General features: G+C 36.4%; 1 protein-coding gene across 1 annotated transcript; it reads right to left on the reverse strand.

Annotated features, from left to right (window-relative positions):
• Positions 1–1,138: 1,138 nt before the first annotated feature.
• Positions 1,139–22,167, reverse strand: LOC121857082 (DDB1- and CUL4-associated factor 12-like). The gene is made up of 8 exons (XM_042352933.1): positions 21,957–22,167; positions 17,754–17,827; positions 15,790–15,939; positions 12,762–12,929; positions 10,593–10,757; positions 6,964–7,650; positions 4,640–4,776; positions 1,139–3,357 (listed from the first exon to the last, which is right to left on the reverse strand). The coding sequence occupies exons 2-8, from the start codon at positions 17,772–17,774 to the stop codon at positions 3,162–3,164; spliced, it is 1,524 nt and encodes a 507-aa protein (XP_042208867.1). The 5' UTR covers positions 17,775–17,827; positions 21,957–22,167; the 3' UTR covers positions 1,139–3,161.
• Positions 22,168–24,113: the final 1,946 nt, after the last annotated feature.

Here is a 24,113-nt window from a genome sequence, read left to right on the forward strand (position 1 = left end):
ATATATGTGAGTGTATCTATGTGTGCACTTATGTGTATAAATGAAAATATACATGGAAGTGTGTGCACGTGTGTATCTAGTGTATGTGTGCACTTATGTGTATAAATGAAAACATACATGGAAATGTGTGCATGTGTATTGGTCTGTGTCTACATACAAAATGTGACCATATACTGTTATTTATTGCATAAAATGTATATTTACATCATATGACACAACTTTGGAAGGTCAAATATTTTTTTTAATTTTTATCTTTATTTTTCTACTTTTCCTTCAATCTGGGGCTACAGTTATCTACTCAGGATTTGCTTCAAAGGGGTTAAGGAGTAGTGTTGTACTTTAGTATTTTATTTTGGCTCATGCCAGATGTTTTAATTAAGCTGAGACAAACCCCCACAACTAAATGGGTTAAAATACTATCTCAATTAACCCTTTAAGGAGTAGTGTCGCATTTAGGTATTTCATTCTGGTTAACACCAGACTACAGTATTTTATTCAGCGGAGAGAATTTCAAGCACTCAATGGGTTAATTTAAAGGGAAAAATTAGGGGTGTGTTCAGAGCAGTCTTCTCAACCAATCTCTTTCCCTAAAACCATGTAAATTCCATAAAAAAATACAGTAATGCAGTAAAGGCAAAACTGTACAGCACACAGATAAAACAATAATTCGGCTAAATGAAAAGAATAGTAAACCTTTTCATGGTACTGTACTGAAGTCACTTAAATTTTTAGTCACCTCTCAACTTACACGGATTTAATTTTCACTTTTTAAATAACACAAGTACTCTATTAAATTAATACCCATTTAAAAAAAAAATTATATATATATATATATATATATATATATATATATATATATATATATATATATATATATATATATATATATATATATATATATATATATATATATATATATATATATATATATATATATATTAATAGCAGTTTTGAAAAGAGGGCCATTGTGTGAGGCAGTGTAGTTCAGCACCTCATTGCTTTCCTACTTTACGAAAAAGGAATACTAACATCACCTGAACCTCAGCCATCGACATCTGGCATCTTGAAAGCTCCCACTTCTCCCCCACCACCTGCTCTGTCATCTGATTCAGATGACTCCCTCCCCCAGCAACCCCTTACCTCTCCTACACCACCACCCCATCCCAGCCATCGTTCAACGTAAATGTTAGCACAAATTTTTGTTTAAAATCCATTTTCTTACTACTGTATTATTAGGTTTACTGCTATTATTGTATTATGTATATTATTACAGTTTTTAGGGAGCATTTCTCCTAACCCTTGCCATTTCCTTTATTTCTTATGGGATAATTAAGTTTGATTTACACGGCCATTCTCAAGAATGTAACTACCGGTACGTACCATGTAAATTGAGAGACGGCTGTATTTATAACAAAATGTGCCGGGAGGGTAACATATTAGTGTGTGTACCTTACATAATATTTAGTGCAGCTGTACACTAAGTGTCAAAGACAAAACAATTAGGTTACCAAGTGTATAGATTTACATTTAAATATTTTATTATCCGGTGGGTTTGTTTTTAATAAAAATATTATTATTATTATTTTTTTAATAAAAATGCACAGGAGAGAATAATAGTGAGAAAGAGAACATTTCACACACGGTGATGAGCTTGTCTTGTGTCGTGGAGGAGTCCTTAAGTGTTTATTTGAATTGTAGTTTTATTTTATTATTTTACAGTATTTTATAACATGATAACTATTTAAATGTCATGAAATAGTGTTGACATGGGTCTGGGGCAGTATAGAATAGAGGCTTTGTAATACAATGCTATTTTTATATTTAAATAATTGTCCATTTTATACAATTTGGGTTTATGCTAAAAAATATTTTTGGTATACAATCCTCGCATGCTTGAGAGACTTTATACTTTCTCCCTAGATGTTCCCTATAGATGGCTTCCTTTTGGAACTCAAAAAGGAGATGATGGGCATAAAAAAATAAGCCATGAAACAAACGGAACGCATTTACTAGCGACACAATTAACAGTACACAAAAGGTTGCCAGACAGTGACAACTGAGGATGCTGGGATGCACTGTACCGATGGTTTTTCCTGCCGTATACTTTATTAATTTCGTACCTGTGTGGGTTTTTGTGAACGTGAAAATTGCTTGCGAATATAGAAAAGTGGTCCCTAATTTATTTACTTTGTTTAAGTGAAATTTTGGATAGAAATGGTTGTAAATAGAGGAATAGCTGTATAAGAATGGGCAAGCGCTTTCACTTACATCTTAAACCCTGTTTACAAAAGCATTCACCTTTCCAGGAGATTTCGTTACAATGCCCATTTCATAAAAGAACCTAAAAAATTCATTAACAACAAGACAAATCATGTTTATTCCTTTGCTTAAAAAAAATATATATTAAAAAATACTGCAAACCTTTTAAAAAAACAATCTAATTTTTTTTTTACCTTATTACATGGACAACAAATGACCAAACACAGTACTGTATATACATAAATATATTAAAATTATCAACATATATGCTCACCACCCAATGGTGTAGCCTAAGCAGAACAAATTATAGGCCATATTTCAAATGCTATGTTTTTTTTCTTCTGATTCCACCTTGACTTTGTTACAGTATAAGAAGTGCATTAGCCTGGACATGAATAAGTGGTGACTGCTACACATGATCCCACTGACAACAGATGAAGATGGAATGAGCTAAATATCTGGAATGATTAGGTTGACATTAATGAAGTGCATTTGAAAGATGGCATCACATTTTCTAATGTATTCTGTAACTTGCAATTTAGTGACCTTAACTAGAGAAAAGTCCGACCATATCAAGTTTTTCCTTGGCATCCACAATGAAGCTTTCTTTAGAGGCTGTAAAAAGGGAAATATCTCTGCTGATCTCTTTCAAACTATTTAGAATCTTTCGCGTACTTATTAAAAGATAAAAAAAACAAATTCCCTATCAGTTTGTATCCCATCAAGAATTGTCAATATTTTAAATACTGTATATGACATACAACTAACTGTATCTTATCTTGAACCTCAAAACAATCTTAAATTGCATATTTAAGAGATCATAAATGTAGAAACAGCAGCTGAAGGTCACAAGAAATGTTTCACTATCTAAAATTTGAAGATACATTACATCTTTTTGAATCTCAGCACCAGAGGGCAGCATAATTACCCTTGAGAGATGCTGGCAGTGGACCACCAGCAGTAAAGAGTCTCATTCCTGACCAGTCATAACAGTGGGTATATATTGCAGGAGTGTATTCAACATTATGAAAGACGTCATGGTACTGATCATCTGCACTTACCCATCCTCTAGTACTCTTCAGCACGACAGCTCGTCCACTGTAGAAGAGAGCATTTTAAATAGTTGATATTACTTAAATGGTTTATTTTAAAAATACTGTATTTTAATTTTAATGGTACAGGGGGTCCCCTGGTTACGAACGGGTTCCGTTCCTGAGGACGTTCTTAAGTCGAATTTGTACCTTAGTCAGAACACATGCTATGTGCATATCGTACTTACAAAACAATGTTTAAAATCCCACTATATTATAGCCTAAGTCCTTATATACATCTAAAATCACTTAATTTAAGAGAAAAGAAGAAATAGAATAACAAAATACAGTAAATGAAAGTAAAAAAATCAGTCATCAGGTAAATAAAATACAGCTCCCCAATTTACGACGGGGTTAGGGACCCAATTCCAGGTTGTAAGTCGAAATGGTCGTAAGTCGAAAATGCTTAAATAATACATAGAAAATCTAAAATGGGCGTCTCTTTTTCTTCTCGGCGCCACAAAACTCTCACTTTTAAGCTTGCCAGCCATTTTAAAGTGAATTACAAACGAAAAATTTTTCTGTGTACTGACGGGACTCGAAAATACGTAATTTGACAAAATTTTGGTACGAATGAGGCAGGTCGTAAGTGTGGGTGGTCGTAAGTCGAGTTGGTCGTAAGTTGGGGAGGAGCTGTACTGTCAATTTAAAGTTTAACCCCATTCGTATTGGTGGACGTTCCTAAGTTGGGGACCCTTGTATACCCATAATACGGTATAGAGAAAAAAAGACAAGTGCCAGTACACTATGCACACTCCAATACTGGTATGTCATGAAGGACTGGGGAATAAATATTATAAAAATATTTATTGATACTAATACAGACGTATATCAGCCATGAACAAACAATGACGACGACTTTAACGCTGGGGGGTATATTATAAACTCTTCTACACTCAACAAACCTGTGGAGTTTTACAAGTTTACTGCATTTTGTAGATTTAATGGCGATGGCAATAAAAAATTACTTCTTGTTAAACAAACAATTACCTACTGTAATGATGTTTCATGATTATACACTTCAGATGCCCCCCCCCCCACCTTTGAATTTTTCTATGGAGGTCCCAGAGGATTCAAAGAATATGGAAAGCCAAGAAAATTATTAAAGTTGAAGGGATGGATCAAGTACATTGGGAGATGATTTAAAGGAAGGGGACAAAAACAAAAACAATTTGCATGATAGCTGTGGTGTTTACCAGTGCACATTTTTTTTTCACAGGAAACCATGAAAATATATCAACAAAACTAACTGTATGAGATGGAAAGGGGGAATACAACGGGACTCTCACCTGTTCATAGTTGATTCCATATATTTCCCAGCTCGCATATCATAAAACATGATGGCACCCACTCCTGTCCCTATTGTTAGAATATCACCATGGAAGCTTACAGATCGAATGCCACATCCAGTAATTCGAGCATTCACCTGATGACAAACAAAGCATATGTATGAATCAAAGGTTAAATACTGTACAATGTATAAATTCTATAAAAAATAACAAGACATAGATGTACTGCTGATGAGCCTTACATTGTAATACAGTTATATCCCTGTTAGCCGGAATCCCTCTTAACCGGAACTCTCCGATAGCCGGAATTGAAATTTTCCAATGGGCCCATTTTCTGGAAAATTCCAAGAAAAATTTCCCAGTACCCGGAAAATTCAAGGGATGAGGGAGTTTTTAAATCAGGCACATTTTCCGGAAATTCTGCGAAGAATTTTCCTGTACCGGTAAATTTTAGGGGATGGGAGATATTTTTCCTGGTTCGTGAGATGACGTAATGCGCAATTTCTGGAACTAACGAGAACATTGTTCCATTACCCAGAAAATATCGGGGATGTGGGATATTTTTCCGGCCTTGAGAGAGTCGTCTCGTTACCCGGAATCTCTCATTCCCAGATGTGCCTTGCACCAATTGTTCTGGCTAACGGGGTTATCACTGTAGCTGCCTTGGGGGGAAGGGGAAATGTCTGTGCTAGAAGCATAATTTAAACTCTCAGAAAACTTTCCCCAGCACCCGTAAACATTCTAGGGATGTGCGATACTGTCTGTCCGTGTGAAATATGTAGTTAATACTCAGAAAACTTTCCCTCGGGGATGAGAAATTTGTCTCAACACCCGGAAATCTCTCATCCCCGGAAGAGCTCTACACCAATTATTAGGGCTAACAGGGATATCACTGTACAATAGAACCTTGATAAATATGACTAATTGGGACAGAAACCCAGTCCGATAAATGACAAAGTTCGAAAAAAGCGAATCTATGGGGGGGGGGGAATAACACTGCTTATCTGAACTGTTTAAAGAAAATCGTTATTTTATTACGTACTGCATTTCAACAATTAAGGTCTTTAAGTGTATAACAAGGTTATTAAGACTATTACATCAACAATAAAAAAATATGAAACAGAACTCTGGGTTGAAAATAAGACATAAGTCTGGTTGTCAACAACTGTTGTCACCGAGATGAATGTTATTTACTGTAAAGTGTTATATGTAACTAACCACTGAATTTGTCTTTACTGCCATACAACATCATATGGGTATCCCCTGGGTTACGGATGGGTTCCATTCCTGAAAATCTTTCTGTATCATAAAACCATTTTTCCCATGACTCCCGCCATGTAAGTTGAGATACGTTCCCAAGGAAATTTTTGGCAGTCCCAAAACGTAACACAAGTACTGTACATACATGAATGAAAATAGACACATACAATGATTCATTCATGACATAACATGACACTAAATGCACACAATTGAATTTAATTCACCAGAAATGATAAGTGCTGCAGGAGGTGGTGAGGTAGTGTGGTCAGAGTTACCTCTTTAAAACATCATGTTTATTGTCCAACGTAATGCCTTTACGGAATCTTTTATCACCACTGCTTTTACTTGAACTTGATGGTCTTTTTACACTGACCTTAAATAAGGGTACACGTTAACACAGATGCCTAACTGAACACAAACTGGGGAAAGAATTCAAACTGAGCAGTGCCATTGCTGTGGTGCCTGCTGGGTAGGTGAGCCGCCCTCTCCAACCATCCTGTAGCTACCACCAAGAATCCACAAAAAAGAGAGAGAGAGAGAGAGAGAGAGAGAGAGAGAGAGAGATTTTTGTACTTCTCATGCCATGTCAGTACAGTACCTCATTGGATACCCTATATATGTGAATGTTTTGCTTTTTAATGAATGGTGCCTAAATGTAGATTAAACTTTGATACCATGTAATGCTAAGGACCGAACATAAACACTTTCCACAACTGCAGGAGGAGGCTACTTTAGGAGATCAATGTAAATAAATGCATTCTGAAAAGTTTTCTTCTTGCCAAAAATAATCCTCCCTACAGTTAAAATGGAGAGACAGTGACTGCTTGTGACACATAAGCTGTCATTAAATTAATATATATGAAAATAATTAAATTAATATATCAAGCCCATTTATATAACCTTAATGCAGATTATAGTCAGCGCCATGAGTAAAGAGACAATAGCAAGAAAGGACACAAGGGCTGAATAAACTAATTACGTGCTTTGTTCAGCTTCTGATGTCAACTCGATAAAAAACTGCAATTTCTCATGAGTAAGTTACACACACAAAATAAGAATCTTACCTTTCTGACATAATGTAAAGTTCTAGGATCAAGCAGAGTTGTATGTGATTTAGATCCTATTGCATATAGAGAGCTATCTTCTTTTCTGGTGAGACAAACATTTTCCATAGCGTGCGGAAGTTTACGAGACATTTTCTGAACAAAACGATTTGCATCCCACACATGAAGGTATGCATTTAGGGACAAAGCAACGATCTCAACAAAGTTGGGATTGAATATGACAGCCCGTACTTTCTCTGCTCCATTACATTTCTTAACTTTCACTGGTTTTATGTACCCATAGCTAGGGAGAACATTGGAGTCGTCCTTTTCCATGTCATCATCAATTTTCCATAAAGACAAGCGGGTATCTCTTGACCCTGATACAAGAAATTGGTCATCCAACCAACACATGTCAAAAATCCAGTCATTGTGGGCTTTTTCACCAACACACACCGGGTCTAATGTTGGAAGTCTGTACACAGCAATATCATTAGAATTTAGAGCACCAGTGGCTAAGAGTGTTCTAGATGGATTTACTTCTATAGAATGGATTCCACACTGCTGTTCTGGTGGGCGGTGTAATTCTGAACTTCGCAGAGAAGGAATTGTAACCATTTGTCTTGTATTGACATCATAAACCTTTAGCTTATTGCACTTAGTTCCCATTGCTATCTGATGATCACTCAACCACTGGGAGCAGAAAACCTGTGGAAATAATGGGAATCAATATTCAAATACCAAATGTTGAAGTAATACATAAAATAAAAGTTTAATAGGTTACCGACAGGTATACATGTACAGTATATACAGTACAGTATACGAGTATATATTATACAGGGTGTTTAGGAAATACGTTTCATAATTCTGGGGATGTATTCCTGAGACATACATAAAGGTAAAAAGACTTCATGACCATAGTTTCAATACCCCATATTTTCAGTTATAACACATGACAGTTGGGGTTGGAATGTGATAAAATCAACAGAGTATAGGGCAAGGCGGCCCTGTTCCATGGCCACCTTGTTCACCTGACCTAAATCCCCTTGACTTCTACTTGTGGGGTCATGTTAAAAGCAAAGTGCATGCTACAGAGGTTCCGAATTGTGGCGCCGAATGCAAGACAGTACCACAAGTATTTGCAACTGGCTGAAGCCTGCATTCAGGAAGAAGGCTGGAGCTTTGAACACTTACTGTAAAAATCCATATCAGATTGCATGGCTGTAAATAAATTGTACAGTACTAGCAACGTTGAATATTTCATTTACTGTATACTCTGTAGATTTTATCACATTCCAACCCCAACTGTCAATGACAGTCTGTCATGTGTTACAAATCTTAAATTATGGAGGTATTGACACTATGGTCATGAAGTCATTAACCTTATGTATGTCTTAGGAATACATCCTCAGAATTATGATACGTATTTCCAAAACACCCTGTATACATATATACAGTACAGTATACAGTATATTCAGTGGGATATTTCAAACATCTGGGAATGGATGTATTGAGTGAATGAATGAGGAAATGAACCACAGAAGTGAAAGGAAAACAAGTACAGTACAGTAGAAGTCCAAAAATCCGGACTGCTTGGGGATTGGGTTGGTCCGGATTTTCGGATTTTCCGGATTCTCAGGCAGTACTTTTAAAATTAAAATTTAAGGAGGAATAAAGAAGAGATGAACAAGTATATTTTGATAGTTTATTCATTGTCAAATAAAGCATACTTCATTCATCAAAACGAGCAGTTTTAAAGAAAAATAAAGTCAACACTAGACAAAAATGTAAACAAACTGTCTAATACCATGACGAGTCTTGAAATTCCTAAGCCATCCATCACTAAATGCGCACTGTGATTCAATGTTCATTTGCTCCTTAAAAGACTTTGCTTGGCAATAAGCATCGGCCCAGAAATTGCCATACCTTCTGATCGTTTTAACAAAAACCATTCGTGCAACACTTTATCAAGATTTTCTAATTTGGGCCAATATAAACTTTTTCTTTCAGCAATTTTATTGTAAGGCTCAGAAGAAGCTGTGAATTCTAGAATTTTATTCTTTGCCTTTTTTATATCATAAATTGTAGACTTTCCAATGTTGTATGTTTCCATTAGAACAGCACTGCTCACATTACATTCTAGTTTCTTAATTATTTCAAGTTTGTCACTCAATTTCAATGTGTTCTTCTTTTTTTTCACACAACAAAGTTTATCTACTTTAGGGGCCATTATTATGGGCTTGTACTCTGTACATGGAAAGAGCAGGACTCAAAATCACATACGTTGTCACAGTTTGATTGCTTGTTTTAAAGTGGCGATCGTGTGGTCGTTTGTTGTCACGGTGCAGCTGTGGCATTCACTCATGCACACATACACACAAAAGATTTATAGTGCCTCAAATTTTACATTTCAGTTCAAGCTAATTACAAAACTAACAAAATTAGCTTCCTATAATTTACAATTAATTTTATTATTAGAATTATGTAAATTAATTTTTTAAAGCAACTCCATTCATTCACATAACCCACAAAAGCCCGCTAAATTTAAAAAGTTTGAGTTTTCGAAAAGTCCGGATTCTCGGGTGGTCCGGATTCCTGGCATCCGGATTTTTACTGTACAGTTATAACGAATGTGAAGAGAATAGAGCACTGTGTTAAAGGTGACAGATGGAATGTACAGAAGCTACATCTTCCCCCCCAAATTACTTGACTTCATGTTCTCTGCTAATTCATGCATATTACTACTTCCTAGATGTCCATCCCCATACATCAAGGGAATACTTTGCCTCAGAATTCCATTTCTGGATCAAGAGGTTAAGGTCCTGCACCCCTCATGAGAGAGTCGTGCTTGAGATTTTCTTAAATTTTTTGAGTGATTATGCTTGTTCTTGGTCTAGGATGAATGTAAGTACAATACTGTAATCAAACTATAGAATGTTCACTTAATTATAATAAACTAAAATTTTTGAAAATGCATAAAAAAAACAAAAAAACAATACACTGTACAAGATAATCTTTACACACAACACTTAGGCTTTGTTGACACAGAGTTCAGTTGCTGAGGCACAGTCTATAGTATCACAGCACATCGAGGTGTATACAGTAGTTTGAAAAACTTCCAAGATGATAATTAGACAATTTGTATCAAGTTATCACAAATAGTTAAACCATATACTATGAGGTAAACATGTGCAAACAGGGAAAAAAATTACAGGAAATTATTAGTTTCACATCCAGTTGTTCACACCATAATATCAATAAATGGGACAGTGTATGGGAACATTACTTTGTGAAGTTATTTATTGCTTCTAAAGAATAACATGTAGTGGAATGTGTATGAATTTTTAATCAAAATTCAATGACCATATCATTTTACCTAAAGAAAGTAATTTCCTTCCTCCATAAAGTGTCAACATACTGTGCAGAATATTAGCAGTCGAAGAACACTTCTCCCACCTTTTTAATTTTACTTCCTACTTCATCTATATCCCCATAACTTTTTTTAATTAGCATCCATCAATTCCTTCATATAGGCCTATTCCCATTACCCCGACATTCACTGCCTTTAATATTATTGAAATGCCACAAAAATCCCCAAACTCTACCTCATTTAAGCTGATATTTACAATTCTCACATTTTCTAAACTAACCTTATTGATTCGGTCTAGAGGTATTGGTCTTTCTCTAAACATGCCTGTCGTAAGCATGTGTCTGGTTCCAAATTCTTCGTTAATATGTTGATGTTCAAGTCTGCTGCAGCCCCGTGACCTTGTTAAGACGTAGTCAGCAAAGTTGCGACTTAATGGTTGGTATTTCTGAAGAGATAAAAGACATTTGATAAGAAAAATATTCAACATTTCTCTAAATTCCTTATTTCTTTCTCAATGCTCACAATAAAATTTATAGGTAACACCATTGAACACATATTTATGGAGTAAGAAAATTTTTTACGCACAACAATGTCTATCTTAAAATCTTAGTAATGGATCATTAAGTTAAAGCATTTAGATTGTTTTTAATTAGCCTTAGAAAATTATTTTAAATTAAAAATAATCTTCAACTGAAACACTGGCAAAAAAAGAGGCCTTTTATTTTGCTCCAGAAAAAAGAGAATAATTTTGTCTGGAACAACTGCAATGACTAGCTAGTAAGCATTCATACATATTCAATACAGTAGAACGTTGATATAACACGAGATACGTTCCAAGAGACGTCACTTTAAACAAATTTGCACTAAATCGAAGTGTTGTTTCAATGGAATAATTTAGTTTGGTACTTGAGAGAAACAAAAAATACTAAAAAGACTGAGAGTCTATCCAGATGCACCTCAGCCCATCTCCTAGAATAAACAAAACATTGTTTTTTGTAGTATTATGTTAAAACAAACACTCATAAATCAACACAGCTAAAATTATGGGATGTGAAATGGTTTGTTTACTGGCGATAAGCTGATGGGGGGGGGGAAGAGTTGAGGTGATATGTTTGACAGTTGATGCCAAGGTCTAGTGCTTATTTATTTACCTGTCCTTAAGAATGACTTTAAGTACTTATCTTTAAAAAATGTCACCGAACTGACATGTTCTAATTAATTTTATTACAAAGGGCTAAATTTTTTATTTCCTGTGCAAAATATTTGACATTTATATTCAAAATATTCACTGTCTTGCAAGAATTTTAGCAATGCAAATTATATTCTCCTAGCTTTAGTCTGTGAGATTATATAAGATAAAAACTGTAAGTCTATAACCACCCAACCCTGGCTGGGTGGGGGGGGGGTTAGTGACAGTGACACGTTTGACAGTTAGGGCTGAAGGTCTAGTGAAGTATGTATTTGTTTATTTGTCCTTTAGATTGAGTTTTGGTTTTTTGTTTATAAAATGTCACAGAAGTGACTGGGGAAAATATAATTTACATTGCTGGAATTCTTTTAAGACAGTGATTAATTTGAATATAAACATGCTATAGTTTGCACAAGACAACAATTTTAGTAATCATTTAGTACATTATTTTGAGTATATGTACAGTACAGCTTTGCCCTTAGGACAGTGTAGCATGCCCAGAGAAACATTAGGCGCAAATTTTAAAATATGATGGCCATATTGACTCATTTAACGCTTTAAATTAAAACATTGTCCTTAATTGTGGGTGTTGCTTTAAATCAATAATCTTAAATTAAATCGACATTCTACTGTATAGTGATAACCCTGTTACCAGGAACAATTGGTGCAGAGCACTTCTGGGAATGAGAGATTTCCGGGTAACGAAACGACTCTCTCGAACCCAGAAAAATATCCTTCATCCCAGAATTTTCTGGATAACAAAAAAATTTTCTCGGAATTTTCAGAAAATGCTCCTGATTTTCATCTCTCAAACCTGGAAAAAACGCCCCCATCCCTTTAATTTTTTTTAATGTTCCGGAAAATGTGCTCCTTGGAAAATCATTCCCAAAGCCGGAATTTTCCAGAAAATTCCGGCTTTGGGAAAGATTTTCCGAGAAAATTTCATTTCCGGCTATCAAAGAGTTCCGGGTATGAGGGATTCCGGCTAAGGGAGATATTACTGTATAACGGTAAGATATTCAGAGGGCTGATAGTCTTTAAACTTGTTAAGAAAGAGGAGGCAATCCCTGTGTATCACAGGGTCATAACCTCACTAACCCATAAATGCCCAAATTTGTTTACTGGGATTAATAGAATTAAGAAAAATTAACATATGATCAAACAATATCACAATGAGTGAATTACACTTTCTTCCACGTCTTTCCTGTCTTTGTAGGTGTAAATAAATTTAGGCAACAGTATGCTTAGGGTGTACAGTACCTGCATAAAAGATTGTTTACGTCGTACAGTATGATGCGAGTGTGAAGGGTGGTGAGGCACCCCACCCAGAGCAATATAACCGCCTCCATCACGGGAATTCTCTTCCTCTTCTCCATCATTTTCATCTTCATCTTCGTCCTCATCACTATACAGCATGAACTCATCAATCTAGAAAAATTTAGGAAAATAGATGAAATCTGGAGTAAAACTCAGTAAATATACTAATGAGATCACTAGATATTTCTGAATGAAACCAAATGGATGCCATAGAAGAGAGGGAAAGGTATGAATAGTGTAGTGCAAAAAGTTCACAAGTAAAAGATGTACACTATGAAGTATTCCCAGGAATTGCTATATTGTATGTCTGATAAAAAAAGAAACCTTAATACATACTGTAGTCAGGTATAGTAAATAAACGTTTAACACTAAGCATATGGCTATGTGCGTTAAAATTATCTAAAGTAGTCTCAAGTTACTTAGTGATAAAAGTATTTTTATTTAGCGGCTACCTATAATACTGTACTGTACTACCATTTCCCTATATATTGCAAGAATTTTTTTTCTATTTTGTGAAAAACGCCAGGCTGGAAGTGTCTTACATCAACCGTCGTGCTGATACAATTACCCAACTGCAATCACAGTGTCATTCAGACAGTTCTCACTCAAAGTAAGTCAATTTCCCTCAACATTACCACATGCACCACTTCCCAAGATTTCTTGATGCTCAGTAGATACTTCTCCTTCCACTTCAATTGAGCAAAAGAATTATAAGATGATTAATTTAGAAAAGAAAATTTAAATTTTGAATGAACATGACCATGAAATGTGTCAGTTGTTGAACGCTGAAACGGACAATTGAAACCACAATTCACATGATAAGACTGAAGACTGAGAAAATTCATGCATTACAGCTACTCCTCGACTTACGACCACCCGGACATACGACCGCCGCAGTTGTATAAAATATTTTTCAAATTACGTATTTTCGAATCCCGACGTTAGTGATTGCGCTGTGTACTGACAAAATTTTCGTTTGTAATTCCCTTTAAAATGGCTGGCAAGCATAAAAGTGAGAGTTCTCGTGGTGCTGAGAAGAAAAAGAGACACCCATTTTAGATTTCTATGTATTATTTTCGCATTTTCGACTTACGACCTGGTCGTCGGTCCCTAACCCCGTCGTAAGTCGAGGACTGACTGTATATGTGCAGCCATCCATATCCTATCCAAGACCATCCAGCATATAAGACTGCCACTGTATTAAGTGATGGAGGATGTTTTGAGATTTGGATAGTGCCCATGCAACAGTGTACAGTAACTGATCTCATGATTCAGACTGAGGCAATGGAAATTGAAGTGCTTGGTAGCTCAAGAGAGATGGCAAACCATCTACTGTATTAACAGCAAATTCCCAACCAGCCAAAGCGGTCTTCGCAGCTTCATTAAATATGCTGAGCTACGCTGCATGACTCTCACTTGGGAGGCTGCAGCAGATAAAGTGAAGGGAAAATTGGTGAAATGAAGGGGGTGGTACAAGAATTTCCAAATACACAAATGATACTTGGTTTATATTTATTTGGGTGTGCTTGAAAATCTTTATTTTGTTTTTTATAGGTGCATTGACATAGGTAGTAGACTTACGGCATTAGGAAGCGAGTAGGTTGCATGCCAAATCAGTAATACTGGATGATGGTTGTGCAACTTTGAGAATTATTTTTATAATAGATAAAAGTTTTCTTGCTTTATGAGAAGACCCCCAAGCAAGGGGAAGGACGAAGTTTTTCAAAATATTTTTTACAATTAATTCTGCCTCAAACATGTTCACGGCCACTATGACAATAGTTCTAATGTTTACATCTTGGGCAAATTTTATTTCATCTCCGGAAAAAATCGGAAAAATTATATTATGAAAAAATTACCCCTCCCCATTTTGGGGTTTTTCTTGAGGTAAAAATGCATTTACATTATCTTCTGTGGAAATATGTCCTCACATTGCTGGTGAACGTGCACAACTGTCATCAACTACACATTTACAGCCAAATCTGTGGGATGCTGGGTCAGTTGGTGGCAGCATGGCAGTGACGTACTGTGCTATTTTCATTTATATTTTACACAATTTTCTTTGTTTTTCCATGGTGAACCAGAACACTGCACATTTCTTGCTTGTGTTTAGTAATTATATACAGTTAACCTTTTAAATATTGTTAACTGATTTTTTTGAACCTCTGGTCCCAAACCTCATATTTTGTATTGATTTACATGTACAGTATTTCGATACAGATTTTTTACTTAGCAAATGTTATCAGTCTCTACCTCGTGAAATAATCCAAGGCTACTGTACAGTACTACCTTTACTCCTCTCCCCCTTGTGTGTGAGGTGGCCAGAGAAGTTCAGCAACCACAAATTGGGGAAATAATAACTGAAAAAGGTTCAAGTAATGAAAATTTTCAGGAAAGTTCAATACTTTCCTGGAACCTGAATCTGGAGTCAATACAGTAAGTAAATATGTAATACAGTATACTCCTGTACTTCCATGCAGAAAGAACAGAAATGGTAGTAGAGTTTAAGTTTTGTGTAATATAGTATTGATGTTAACTTCTGGATTGAGTAACCTATTAAACAAAGGAAAATGGATCACAAAATGTAATAAAAATTCATCACAAAACAATAAAAGCAGAAATTTTAGTTTGTACAAGTCCAAAATACAGTACGTACTGGGGAGGGGGAAGAATTTTGTTTTTTAACTTAAGGGAATTATGGGTTTGTAACTTGTATATACAGTACATATACAGTATTATAATAAAGGATTTCATATTCAGTTAAATTTTTTATTTGTCAATATATGTAAGGAATACATCCAGTTATATCCCAAATAAAACCTTTTTCATTTCAGTGCAGTGTTTCTACAAATCAGGAGCAGGTAAAGGGGTTGTGACATTGTGAATTCTTCCTATCGAACTTCATTTACTGTAGGAATTTCATATAAACAATTTAATTAATAGAAAATTGGATAACAAAACAAATAATAACCTTATGCTCTGGTTCACCATGTATGAGAGCCACTCGATGGTAACCAATGCTAGATGGTCGGGTCCGCAATTTCTTTCTTGGAACAAATTTTGCTGGCATACTGCCCACTGTCCGCACGGTGTGTGTTGTAGCCATTGTCACCACTGGTCTCTGTGAAATATGAAAAGCATGCACTGTACAATAGTCATTGAAATAAAAAACCTATGCTTACCTATATGCAGCAATGCACTGCTATTCTATACATTATCTGCTTTGAACAAGCTAAAGTAATACTGTACTGTAGTACAGTATGCACTGTATTTTTTAATTACATTTCAGGGGCGGATAGGCAAGGGATCAGGACCCCCTTATCATAAAATTCCAATATTTTTTCTTTAATGCAGTATTGTCCTCAGGCGTTTTTGTATAGTAAAAGGTAATTACATACTATTGACCTCAGAATATCTCTTAATATCAAGTGCGCATGGCTTCAAAATAGCGTCAAAATGGGTTTGCTGTGCACGCCATATATATAATGCAAGTAAGTCACTGTAGGTGCGCGTGATCCAAGTATATGCTGATAATCAAAAGGAAACAAGAAAACACGAAGTTCCCAAGCGCATTCCTGTAATTCACATCTTCAGGGGTGAGTACAAACTAAAGAGAAATACATGACAAGGCTAATATATACAGTAGAGGAGAGTGAGATCAAATCCCTAGGGGACAGCAGGTGTCCACAATGTTCCAGTCATAAGGCAGTGACCCTTACTAATCTTCATAATAATAAAAAAAAATGACCATGTCATCTCTAAGCACAGCAGCTGACTGTAGTCAGGTCATAGGGTAAGATGACCCAACCTTCTCACCTGGTTACAAATCTTCTTAATCACAAAATTATCCAGTTTATACATACCATTACTCAAATTCATGTTGACAGATTCGGTATGTTTAATGAGACTGGATTCTATAATGTTCCTACTGACAATTGAATTACAAGGTAATATTGAGGAGGCATTATCCCAGTCAATGCAATACTTATAATCTCTCATATGCATGAACAGAGCATTGGATTCCTGGCCTGTCCTAACACTATATTTATGCTGTTAGTCTAGTTATAAGATCTTTACCCGTCTGGCCTAAGTAGAACAAATTACATTCCTTGCAAGGAACCTTGTAAATGCAGCTGCCTGCATTGTTGGGGGAGTTCTTAAATAACATTGTTTTACAGTGCATGAGTTTTCAGATGCCACATTAATGTTCCAGGTTTTCAGTTGTATAGGAATTTGAGAGAAATTTTTGTTAAATGGTAATACAGTACTAAGAGATTCTTATTGTCATGGGTGGGCTTAGGATCAGTTCTACAAAAAGAATTTTTAGTAATGTTGAAGCATTTGTCTATAAAAGACCTAGGGTACTTAAGGTTCAAGCCAATATTATAGCTATATTTATATTCCTCGTCAATGAATTCCGGACTGCATGAAAATATTGACTGTTTGACTTTTATGGTGGGCAAAATAATAGTGAATATATGAACACACATTAGTAGGTTTCCTATAAATACTGAACTTAAAGGTGTTACCTATTCTGTGGATCAGACAGTCTAGCCTTGTCAAGTATTTCTCCTTAGTCTGTACTGAAGATGTGAATTACACGAAAGTGCTTGGGAACTTCGTGTTTTCTTGTTTCCTTGTGGCTATCAGCACACGCACACACACACACACATATATACATACATATATATATATATATATATATATATATATATATATATATATATATATATATATATATATATATATATATATATATATATATATATATATATATATATATATATATATATATATATAATAAACAACTCCTGATTTATGTACTGTACAGCCCTGTAAATGTATTCAACGCATATTATATCATTATGTCTAAATCAAATGTAAGTCTGTATATTTTCAGCCACCTTAAAGATTAAGTATAAACAAGCTAGTTACCTGCCAGTAGTTCCTCTGCATAAGTATAAAGTTGTGGAACAGTTGTGTGCCAAGCAGTAACTCTTGTTTGTCCTCTGTTAGGAGACAGAGGGTTAGGTTATAGTAGTCCCCAATAACACCGAAGGTGGTTGATGCATGAAGACATTACGGTACAGTTGAAACTCTTTTATCCAACAACCTTTGGACCTGAGCAGAATCAGATAATCAAAATTTTTGTTTCAAGAGAGTTTATAAATACTGCACTGTAGTGTAGTGAAGCGTAGTGTAAGCCATAAGGTAAAAATTACTTACAGTGCCCACTAATAGTTTATTTTTGCACACATTACCTATGTCATTTGTTGCTCTCTCTAATAGAATTATATAATACAGTACAATACTATGATTTTCAAATGAATTTGATAAGTGTTATGGAGTGCCATCACTGATGGATATGAGGTGCAGCTTACAGCACTGAGTGTGAGCTCTTTCAAGACCAGACTTGGCTAACACTGGCACTGTTACAGTTACAGATACATTCTGGAGCTAGTACATGCCCAGTACAGTACTTGCCAATAGTGCATAATAAAGATGCGACTGACCACCCAAGCAGCTAACAGGCTGATCAGTGATAAAGGGGATAAAGTAAATAGCATATTCTTTTAAAATTCAGTCTTCGCTTTAAGATATTTTTTTATATATACAGTAGTACAGTATTCCCTTATTGTTACAATACATACTGTAGTACTTTATTATATTATATATTTATTACAATTGCAGTATACTAAAATATGTCAGTAAGTTTTTGTAATACAATACACTACAGCATATAAATTTTTTAGAAGGGCCAATTTTCTGATGCAACTAGAGCACTCATGTGACACAATCATAACTGGAGGGAAAAAAAGAAGTGCAAAATTTTTATGCATTACATTATTTCCTAAAAGTGTCTGGATAATTGGGGTTCGAGACATTCAACCTGTATACTCTACTGCCCAACTGTTTAAATCTTATTTTTTTACAGGTGGTAATCAAGCTAGGAGTTTATAGTGCAGAGGGGAGAAGAAAAAGATGACAAGGTGAAGTATCATCACAATTGAACATGAATACCGGTAGTGATCAGCATCATTACCAATGTTAGTTTAGATGATACAGTACTGTAGAGGTAATGTAATTTTGTTATTCACATCTTTGTTTGCCCCCTCCCCAACTAAGCTAGCAGGTCTTATAATAAGGGTGTTCACTACATAGATGGTCTGTCCCTCATAATGCTCTTCAAAAGGGTGGTGCTTCTCCATTTGGAAAATTTTCACACTGTCTGGCCCCCTGAGATATGCTTCAGACTGTCAGTTAATTGAAAATATCTAAAAGTGGGCCACAAGAATGGGGCCTACACTTCTGCGCCTTAGGCAGCCAGAGAGATTAGAATGCCTGCAGTTGCTGAGCTCAAATTATAGATGGGCAAGGGCCAACAACTCTAGAGAAGTCTATAAGCACCTCAGAGGACATTATACAGTTGAGTGGATGCCTGATCCACTAGACGTCACATCCTCAGGTTGAAGAAGCCACACATTCAGAGTGTGAGCTCATTCAAGACCAGGCTTAACCAACACTGGTGCAGGTTCAGATACATTCTGGAGCATAGTACAGTACTTGCCATTAGTGTTTAACAGTGACATGATCAACCCTCCAAGCGGCTAACAGGTCGATCAATGGTGAAGAAGATATAGTAAAATAAAAGTGATTTTCCCTATGCACATTTTGTCCTTTACACGAGGCAAGAAACCATCTATCTACTATGATAAAATGTTCCAAAGTTGGTACCATAATACAGGAGTGCAGGAGACTGTAATAATTACTATTTTTTTACAATACAGTACAGAGGGTCCACGACTTATGAGCATTTGACTTACGAACATTCGCTGATACAAATGAGGTCCCATAAGGTCAATTATTTTAAGAATTTGACACAGGTACAACTGGTTCGTAGTACGGTATTAACGCATGAGATCTAGTTTGCGTGGCGTAGCGGCGAGGCAGAGCGGCGCATGGGGAGTAAAGCGTTATCTAGCCACGCGCCTTTAGGGAGCGTCAGTACACTTTACCCTCACCCATAAACATGTGTGATTTAGTGCAAACTGATGTTTTTTGCTTATTAACTCTTGTTTTGTCTTCGCCATGGCTCCCAAACTCAAACGTGATGCAAGTGAAAGTAGTGCATTCAAGAAAAGGAAAACAATTATAATGGAAGTGAAAGTTGATGCAATTAAACATTCTGAAAAAAGGTGAAACACCCTCACAGTCATTGGTAAAGCATTAGGCTTCAGTCTGTCAATGGTTGGAACAATTTTGAAAGACAAACAGAAAATTCTTGAATATGTAAAAGGGTCTACACCAATGCACTCAACTGTGACAACAAAACAAAAAAGTGGATTGTTAATTGAAATGGAAAGATTGTTAGTGATATGGGTGGAAGATCAAAATCAACGGGATTTGCCTCTAAGTCTAGCCATGATTCAGAAAAAAGTGAGAAGCTTGCGCACTGACTTGAAGGCTAAACGTGGTGTAGGATACAGCACCCGAATGCATTTATACATATTGTTCACATTTTCCACAGTTGTTCTTTGTATATTAACTAATTTTATAAAATCGATACAACTATTTTAATTAAATTTTTATTTTTTTTTTCCCCATTTCTCTCTCTAATACTATGAATGACCTGTAGTGAGCAAGGCATAAAAGATGAGGGAAATTACAGGGTAAAAATATGGTGAAAACAGATCATATGACACTTAAATGAAGTCTCTACGTGTTTTTTATGCAAAGAAATTAAATTTTACCATAAATATTATGCCGAAAATTCTGGCCTGCAAGCACTTGTTGACATTTGATCATAATCAAATTGATTTTCAATGGCGTCCTAATCATGTCGCATTCAGTATCGTTTCACAAGTTATATGTGCTTGTGGAGGATGAAGACCATCTCCAAGAATTCATCTGTCAACATGGACTAGTTGGCAAGACATGCAAGTGTCCAAAATGTGGCAGAGAACTGACAGTGAAGAAGTAATATGTGTTTCAGAGCCATAACCGATCATACTCTAACGTCCACGAAAAATGTAAAATCACACTCTGCTGCATCAGATAGTTGTTTGCATTGGTACCAAGTATCAGAGAAAGTTCTTTCTGCCTAATATGCCCCCCACATTTTGGTAAGTTAAGCAGGTTTCTTTGGTTAGGTCAGGTTCTGTGCATTCGCGTTTCCATTTTTGTGTTCAGTAGCATGGAAATATTTTCACCAGAAATTTTAGTTAATTTTCATAAATTATTTGGTGTTACTATAGCTTTCAGTGACTAGATGCCATAGTAGCACCAATTATTTCTGGTGATAACGGTCTCCTACACCTTTACCAAATCCTGTATGAAATAAACCATCAAACTCTCCAGGACACAAACAAAGGCACGATGGTGTTGGAGCTTGGATCTTCCAGCTGTAGACGAGTGTTTAGCTTGAAAAAAATCCATAAATAAGAGAAAACACGTTTTCTCATTCGTTGTTGTCCTTCTCATGAGGTGAGAAAACATTTATCCTGTTTAGAGAAATATCCTCGAGTTGCTGGTTCAGGCGGTTCAGGTGCACAACCATTGTAATTGTCGGCAAGTATTACTGGTCATAGAATATATTTCATTTAAATTAGGTAGGTTGGTTTATCATAGAATATATTTCAATTATGTTAGGCAGGTTGGTTTTCCAATATTAAAGAAATGCAGGATACCACAGTCAATGTGACAGAAAAAGGCTGCGATAATTGCCTCGCCAATTATTATCGTCTCTTTATTAATGTAGCATTATAAGCATGTATTTTACTGCGCATAATTTTGCTTTACGGTGAAGACCAGAGTGTATTTTTCTAAAGGTAAAAATACTAAACTTTATCAAAGTGCTATGGTGCCAGTTTAAGTTAAAAAATATAGGTTACATTAATGCTTAAAACTTACTTTAATTAAACTAGTGTTACACGATGCTTTTATTTCATTATACAATTCACTAATAACAAAACAAAAAACGCAAATAATTACTCGTTAATATTCCCGACAATTTGACTTCCTTCTGCTATCTGAATCTCACCTTGGACTACTTTGCATGAAATGACAAAAGAAGCTACAAATTCTGGCCAAATGTGGGTATCTAATGGCTAAAAAGAAAAAAAGTCTTAAAGTGCATACCTAAAAAACGACGATCACTATTAAAAAAGAGTGGTATCTCTGTAGTATGAGGAAGTTCTGTGGTGATTGTGTGGCTCGACCCAATGTACACTTTCAATATCAACAATAACGCAGAATATAAACACACCACCAGCGCCCTCTGTCGCCGCCCTCGCCAACTGATGCACCAAAGATCAAACCCGTCAATGGTCCTTGATAATTTAACTCCAACTTCTTGTTTGGGTTTAAAGTTTCTTTATTTAGGATGTCCATTAACTCCGTGAAGTGCGCAGTAAGTTTATCGAGAATAGGAAAGCTGTCACTCAAACTAAGATCTATTTTGATTTAGCTGTGAACGGCTCTTGCAAATTCGACTTGTTCTACCAGTTTCTGGACTAATTTATTTTATGGTTTACTTATATAATGTGAGCATATTCTTGGAAAACACAGTACACGAACATGCAATGCTTATGAATCCGTACATCTGGCGTGAGGCAAGCATGCAGTCATGCAAGCTTTTTACATTTACTCTGATAATGTTCATGGTGGAAAACAAGTTTTTTTTTAATTCTTTGTCAAGTTTTCTTATAATTAATGAAAACATGGTAACTGTTACGTAATATTTGTGAAAGTTACATATCGATTGTATCAGTGAAATCTTAAATCATGGTTAATTAAACAGGGAATAAAATAGAGCGCTGGAATGTAGCAGGGTGAGCTGTAGCCAGCAGGGGTACACCGAGTGCGATCACACCGGTCATGTCACTCATCATTCTGCTCAGTTTTTTTTTTTACTTTTATCCTCTTCGAAACTGTTCGGCTCGTTAGCCGCTTGGGCGATCGGTCACGTCTCTGATTACTTTTCCTTTTCTTTTATCCTCTTCACCAAAAGATCGGCTCGTTAGCGGCTTGGGCGATCGGTCACGTCTCTGTTACGCACTGTTGGCAAGTACTGGACATGCACCGGCTCCTGAATGTACCTGAACCTACTCCAGTGTTGGTCAAGCCTTGTCTTGAAAGAGCCCACACTCGGTGCCGTCACAACACTTTCTGGTAGGTTGTTCCAAGAGTTCACAATTCTCACTCCGAAAAAGTTTGCCCTCACAGTTTTCTGGACTTGCGGCTTCTTCAATCTTGAGCTGTGACCCCTTGTGGGACGAGCGTGGACACTCGACTGAGTAATGCCCCTTGAGATGCTTATACACCTCTATTAGGTCACCCCTTGCCCGTCTGTAGTACTGTATAAGCTAGGCAAGTTCAGGCGCTCCAATCTCTCAGGGTAGCTGAGGTGCCGAAGGGCAGGCACCAGTCTGGTGGCCCTCCTTTGAACATTTTCAACCAACTGACAGTCCCTAGCATATCTCGGGGACCAGGCGGGGTGACAGTACTCCAGATGGGGAAACACTTCACTCTTGAAGATCGTTACGAGGGACGGACCATATAGATATCTGAACGTCCTTCTTATAAGACCCAATAATTTATTTGCTTGATTTACCTTCTTCTCGCAATGGCCCGAGAGCTTCAGCTCATTGTCAACGTACACACCTAGGTCCTTCTGACATTCAGTCTCAAATAGTGCAGTTTCTTCATCCAGTTGGGACATATGATACGCCTCCTTACCGTTGATACGCCCCAGGTGCATCCTCTTACACTTCGTGACATTGAATCTCAGCAGCCATTTCTTCGACCATTCTTGGAGACCACAGAGGTCCTTCTGCAGCTCTTCACAGTCTGCTTGGTTCTTGATTTCCAAAAATAATTTGGCGTCATCGGCAAACATTGTATGGAGGAGTGTACAACGTCAGGCATGTCATTTATGAAACAAACAAACAACAGCGGGCCCAATACACTGCCCTGTGGTACCCCACTTGTGACAGGTACAGATGATGATTTCGTGCCATTAATCACCACACATTGCTTGCAGTCACGTAGAAAGTCTTCTATCCACGCTTGGACATTTCCCCGAATTCCGTACCCTTCCAGTTTGATTTTTAGCCTTTCGTGGGGTACACTGTCGAAAGCCTTGGCAAAATCTAAGTAAATATTGTTGATATTACCACCCCGTTCCAGAATATGGGTCCAAATATCCAATACCTTGAGCAACTTTGTTAAGCAGGAGCGCCCCGGCATAAAACCGTGTTGGCAATCCTTTACAAGGTTGCTTCGTAGTAGATGTTC

Source organism: Homarus americanus, unplaced genomic scaffold (genome assembly GCF_018991925.1).
Source record: "Homarus americanus isolate GMGI-L3 unplaced genomic scaffold, GMGI_Hamer_2.0 scaffold20465, whole genome shotgun sequence".
NCBI classification, from domain to species: Eukaryota; Metazoa; Arthropoda; class Malacostraca; order Decapoda; family Nephropidae; genus Homarus; species Homarus americanus.